Source organism: Struthio camelus, chromosome 25 (assembly GCF_040807025.1).
Source record: "Struthio camelus isolate bStrCam1 chromosome 25, bStrCam1.hap1, whole genome shotgun sequence".
Classification (NCBI taxonomy): Eukaryota; Metazoa; Chordata; class Aves; order Struthioniformes; family Struthionidae; genus Struthio; species Struthio camelus.
The window spans coordinates 2,727,045-2,732,863 of record NC_090966.1 but is presented as its reverse complement, the minus strand read 5'-3'; the positions used below and the strand labels follow the sequence as shown (position 1 = coordinate 2,732,863).

Genomic DNA, 5,819 nt, shown 5'->3' with positions numbered 1-5,819 from the left:
TCACAGCCTGCCCTCCACCAAGTCGTAGTATTCTGCAAAGAGAAAGGGAGACCTTGAAGTTAGGCATTGAGAGCAGCCCTGTCCCAGCAATGCTGACAGCCAGCAGGAAGCCAGGGCTGTGCAAAAGCCACCCAGGACCTGATGGATGGAGGGAGCAGAGAGGGCTCAGACCTTAACTGGGAGTTGGAGGACACATTCTGTGGTTTATGCAGGAGGGTAGGATTGACCATGGAGGGGAGTGAGAGCTCTCCACAGGGTGAACATGTCCTTACCTGAGGCTGGCGGGACATTGGCTCCCACGGTCCCTGTAGCGCTGGGGGGTGGTGGAGGAGGCACTGCACTCCTGGAGAGGATCAAGGACGGGGTGAGTGCTGGCCCAGCATTGCTCCTCTAGCATGGGCTAAAGGTCCCATAGTGCTAGGCACTTTACAGACACACACAGAGCCCTGCACCAGGTGGCATAAAGCGACACCCTTGTTACTCACGTCTCCCCATCCTTGGCTGCTGAGACTGGGCCCAGGTAGCGTATGGCAGCTGGTCTCCGTGCCTGTGCTGGTGCTTGTACAGGCCAGGCCAGCATGGGAGGGGGATCGGAGTAGGGGATGTAGTGATGGTGAAACACCACAGCTTCTCCTTCCCCGTCAGTCTGCCAAGGCACCACAGTCATCTGCAGCGAGAAATAAAAAGCAGAGCTGTGCTTGGCCCTTTTCAACAGCCCAGCTCTCTCAGGCACACGCATCTCTACTCACCAAAGCACCAGTAAAAGGGTTTACACAGAGCTGTGCTTGGCTGCAGTGCTGCCAAGGGCCTGGCTGGGTGGGCTCTGTCCCACACAAAGCCTCATGGCAGGCAAACATTCAGGCTGTAGCCAGTCCTGAGCTGGCTCTGAATGGGATGTCAGCAGCATCCTGAGGGCCACCAGCAGCCATGCAGAAACCCGGCTCATGGGGACTTGAGTATCTGCAGGAGCCAGTACTGCTGAAACATCTCCCCATTCTCCCACTCTCCCAGGAGATTTCAGCCCTACAAAGGGGACCTCTGCATGCTGTTCCCATTTGTTCTGCCCACCCTAGTGCCATGGGGCTGTCACGCTAGTGCCATGGGGCTATTTTGGAAAATTTTTAGAGCAAGCCAATTCAGCAACCCTGTTCTAAGCATGGCTGCAAGAACACACACACACACACACACTGGAGTAAGCACACGCTGGGTGCACAGCGCTGAAGGCACCACCAAAACTGGAAGGCCACCTCAAGAGCTGCTCGGAGAGCAGTGTCAGCTCCTCCACTCTTTGGGGAAGCCATGCTGAGTGGTGATGAGCGAGGCCTGGTATCCATCGGTGCAGTGAAGCGGTGGGTGCTGGGCAGGCAGCATGGGCAGGGTGCATGCCTGAAGATGCCAGCTGGCAGTGAGCGAGGCAACTGCACGCAGCACATCTCTCGCCTCACCCGAGAAAGCAGCAGTTATTTCCCCCCAACAGAGATGAAATGTTTAATCTGATTTTGTTTCAGGATGGACTTTTAAATGAAAGCCTTTGCAGAGCCATTCTGCTTAATGAATTGTGCTCAGCCTCAGTGCTCAGCAGCTTTAGCCTGCTCTGCACCCTGTCCATGCCACAATGAGTGCAGAGGGACCAGGATCACTCTGCAGCCAATATAATGCCACGTGGGGGTGGGTGGCCAAAGAAACACCAGGCCATACAGGGCAGCTGCGGGGTTTGCTCAGAGCAAGCTGGGACTGGTCCTGGCAGTCAGGGAGGGGAACAGTGGGAAGACAGGGACATGGAGCCATGTGGCCCCTGGGAGTGGGCAGTGGAGACAGCTTTTAGCAGCTGTTTCTGCCCAGCTGGACTAAATCACCTCCAAGCAGTCTGGATATGGTCTCTGCTAGCACAGCTGGGGGTCAAACCAGCAACTCTGCCCAGGACAAAGATTGCCCAAACCCCAAGGGGCTGCAAGCCAGAGCCTGAACTGGACTGTGACAAATGAATGGCTGCAGTCAGAGGGATGCCACACTGTGCTGGAAAGGTACATGGGTGTCCTGCTCTCCTGAATAATGCTGGTAAGGGCCCTTTGCCCAGCAAGGGCCTGTGTCAGTGTGTCCTAACCCTGCAGCCATGATGGACTGCGAAGGCAGCAGTAGAGGAGCAGAAGCAAGAAGCAGGGACATGGCTTGGAGGGCTGAAGGGCTGCACAGCCATTAGTGCAGGAGGAAGATGGGAAGACCTGGGGCCACATCTTGACCTGGGTAGGAATGTGCAGTGCAATGGACTGCAGGGAGAGTAAACGAGATGAACTAGCTCTGTGGTCCTGCCTGATGCGTAGCAGAGCAGGGCAACTACCCCAAAATAGGGTGCCTGCCCTAGCCACGATGACATGCAGCAAAGCCATGCCATTAAGGCATGGCCACCCTGCCAAGCCAAAGCCAAGACACGCTGCTTTAGATGTAGCAAAGTCACCGGGGAAGGACATAATCCTGGGAGAGCCTTGGTGGGGAATGCACATTTGCCCATGTCCCCAGCATTATCCAGCCACCCTCTTACCTGGGCGGTGGATGGAGATAGCCCGAACCCAAAGGACGTCAGTGCCGACACAGCTAGGCTGTTCATCACCACCTGGTGCATTTGGGAGTTTTGAATCATCATCAACTCGATTAAATCTGCCAAGGAGTAAGGGGCTCTGCGTCAGAGAGAGGAGAGAGTAGAGCAATGCACGACAGATGAGGGAGCAGCAGAGCAGGAGCCCTTGCCCAGCAGCATGCACAGGGGCAAGGCACAGCACGTGGGGAGTGTGATCAGCTCAGCCCTACACCGCACAGAGGATCCAGCCCCAGCTGGGAGAGCTCAGAAACCCCCCCAGCTTCAGCAGGAGCTGAGGCTGGGTTGTGGTGGGCTGATTCCACCTGCAGTCCTGGGACCAAGCATCTAAGGACCTCAGGTCTGCATAAAGAGCAGGCTGGGGATGCCCTGTCCCTCCTCTGCAGCTCATGTAGCTCTGCACACTTGGGATACCTTGCTGAGATGTGTATCAGGCTTACATGTACAAGTTAGCATCTAAATCCCCTTGGCTACAAGCCCAAGGCCTTTCTGGGACCATGGTGTGGCTGCCAAGAGCAGGCTGGCTGCAAGGAAAGCTCAAAGGAGGAATTGCTTTAATGTATGCCCATTTACTGCTGCCTGAAAGTTTCTCTACAAGTGTCTACAAATCTGCTGGAGGAATTTTCTCTGAGGTCCTCTGCAGCACGCTGTTGGGTTTGTGCATGAGACCTGTGAGCACCCATTAGCCAGAGCCCTAGAAAAAGGAGGTCTCAGCGTTCCTGTGCCCTTCATGCAGTGGCCGGATCCTGACATCCTCGCACGGCCACAAGGACACAGTCCTGGGATGTCTATGAGGCAACCCATCCCTCCAGCAAAGAGCATTACAGCACGTCTGGGGAGGAGGCTTCAGCATGGAGACTGAGCAACAAGCGGGGAACAAGCCTGGAGCCTGGCATTGATCCAGGAGGAGAAAACATGCCAGGGTCTGGCTGCTTCTTAATGGATCCTATCCATCCCGCAGGGGCCCTCTGTGAAAAGCCAGGAAGCCGTCGTGTCGTGAGCAGCTGGTCCCTTCTGCAGGCCTTTGAGGGGCCACACTTGGGTCTCGTAGGCATATCACATATCAACATCTCCCCACCTCTGCAGGGCAGCGGAATCACTTCATTTGCCCCCAGATTGGAGCCTCTTGAGCCTATAACCCGAGAGCCAAAGCAGGCTACTCTCTGCTCCAGGGCAGCAGAGTTTTGTTGCAGGTCCCACAGCACCCTCCAAGAGCACATATTCACTGGGCTCACGTGGGCTTCACCTTGGGTGTTGTCTCAGGGACCACAAGACCTCTTGCCTCTTCTCTCTACCCCTTTGCCCCCTCTTGGGACAGTTTTTTGGATTCTGGATTAGATGAGGTTGGGAGAAGCCCTTGGAGAGAGTCCTTCTTTCCTCCTACTTGCCACGTCACACAGGCTCTGGGGCTGGCACGTGTTCCCTCTAGTCACACCTAGCATGCCCAAGGAGCCTATATCTCCTTGGCCTCCAATCGTAAATTTTAGGGAAGCTCCCTGCACCCAAATGAAATGGGATTTTGAAGGTCAAAGACAGGTGGACTTCAAAGAACAGCCAAAGCTGTTCCCCGGGAGCATCCTGTGTGTGCCCAAAGTCAGCCCAAATGTCAAGTTTGGCAAAGCCACCAAAAATAGCATCTTGTAGGGCAAAAGAGTCATCAAAGTACAGGGTGGCCGGCCCTGCCAAGATTGTGGAGTGCAGAGCATGGGCATCAAAGTCCCACAGCTCTGCGTGACACCAGCATTAAACACACCCACCCACACCAATACACAGGAGACAGCCTCCAGCCCTGGGGGAAAGAGGGGAGCCTGAGGAAACAGTGAGCATTGAATCAGCTCTCACCCACTCACCACATCCCCCAGCCCTTGTGTCTCATCCCATTGCATGGGGGCCTGCAGGGATGTTAATGGCTTCGTCTTCTCCCCCATTCCGCATCACGGGTATGCTCTTGGGCAGGGAACGGAGGAACAACGCCCTTTCAAATGCTCAGATTGTTGCAGTTTGACATTGCAAAATGGTTTGGAGACAAAATTTGCTTTTTATAGCAGCGTTACTTAACTCGTCCTGATATGGCTGGAAAAGGAAGAGACTAATGTTGAGACGGTTTCAACACTGGCATGGCAGGGCAGGAGTGCTGCAACATCTACTGTCACGCACCTTCCCGGATGTGTGGGCATCTGGTGGGCCGAGCCAGGGCAGCGATGGTCCCAGGAAGCTGCTGGAGGATCATCAACGGCTGCTGGGGAATCTGCAGAGCCCCGCGGGGAGATTAGGCATGTCAGTGCTGAAATGTAGGAGGGGAAGGAAAATCCCAGGGATCTCCCACTCCTGTCTTAACTTAATCCCCTGTTTCCCCTCAGATAAGGCAGGGAGGGGTGTCAAGAGGATGCTGAGGAGTCAAGGTACATTAAGGGAGCTCCTCTCTTTTGGGTGGTCCCATGGCTAGTGTGGGAGCCAGGGCTGGTCCCTAGCCTGCACAAGGTCAAGAGGGAAGAGGAGCTGAGGTCAGGGAGGAGAGCAACACTGAGCTCAGGTGGGGAGCACAGAAGAGGGTCTCGGAGAAGGGGATGGCCTAAACTGACCACTGTTTTTTTGAGGGGAGGGCTACAAGCCTAGACCCCCAAATGGAGACCTAGGCAAGCCAGCCTGTCCCCATGCCTGGGGATATGTCCCCTTGTACTCTCCTTCGAGACATGACTGGGGCTCCTGGCAAATAGGGAGCAGGGGAGCGTTTCACAAGGATCCTGGCCTTGCTGCTCCAGACCGCAGCTCATCTCACCTCCCACCCCTCCGCCCTGCCCTGTCCAGCCCCAGTCTGTTCCCACCTCCAACGCAGGGTCCACCCTGAGCTGCAAGACCTGCACAAGCCCTGACTGTCCCATAAATCCAGGAGACACAGCTGCATCTCCAGGGCTTACCTCATGCGGGATGACATAGGTCTCTGCTAGGGTCTCCCCCCAGGTCCCGTTGGGTTCCTCCGCCTTCTCCATGTCCATTGCTTGCCCGGGCACACAGCCGACAGGCAGCCAGGGATGAGGAAAGCTGCAGCCAGGAGCAGGGCTCGTTGCTATAGCTGCTGGGCCTAAACAAACCCTCCTCCGAGGTTTGGTCAGTGGAAAAGTATTGTCCTCGAGCTGTTTTCCCCACAATGTACACCCAGCACCGGTGTACTCTCCACAGCACAGTCCTGTGAGACACCGGTCAGGGTAGCTCATGCCCCTGGATG

The 5,819-nt window shown here is 55.7% G+C and overlaps 1 protein-coding gene across 1 annotated transcript; it reads right to left on the bottom strand.

The window, feature by feature from the left end:
- PRR29 (proline rich 29) lies at window positions 1-5,589 on the bottom strand. The gene is made up of 6 exons (XM_068918756.1): window positions 5,512-5,589; window positions 4,751-4,853; window positions 2,540-2,655; window positions 486-667; window positions 273-343; window positions 1-32 (listed from the first exon to the last, which is right to left on the bottom strand). The coding sequence occupies exons 1-6, from the start codon at window positions 5,587-5,589 to the stop codon at window positions 1-3; spliced, it is 582 nt and encodes a 193-aa protein (XP_068774857.1).
- Window positions 5,590-5,819: the final 230 nt, after the last annotated feature.

Bases quoted from the DNA above. Each gene is read 5' to 3' on its own strand.
- PRR29 (XM_068918756.1), bottom strand. From the start codon at position 5,589: ATGGACATGGAGAAGGCGGAGGAACCCAACGGGACCTGGGGGGAGACC. The intron at 4,854-5,511 runs GTAAGCCCTGGA...TAATCTCCCCGC, and splicing joins CCTATGTCATCCCGCATGAG to GGGGCTCTGCAGATTCCCCA. The intron at 2,656-4,750 runs GTGCGTGACAGT...ACTCCTTGGCAG, and splicing joins ATGCCCACACATCCGGGAAG to ATTTAATCGAGTTGATGATG.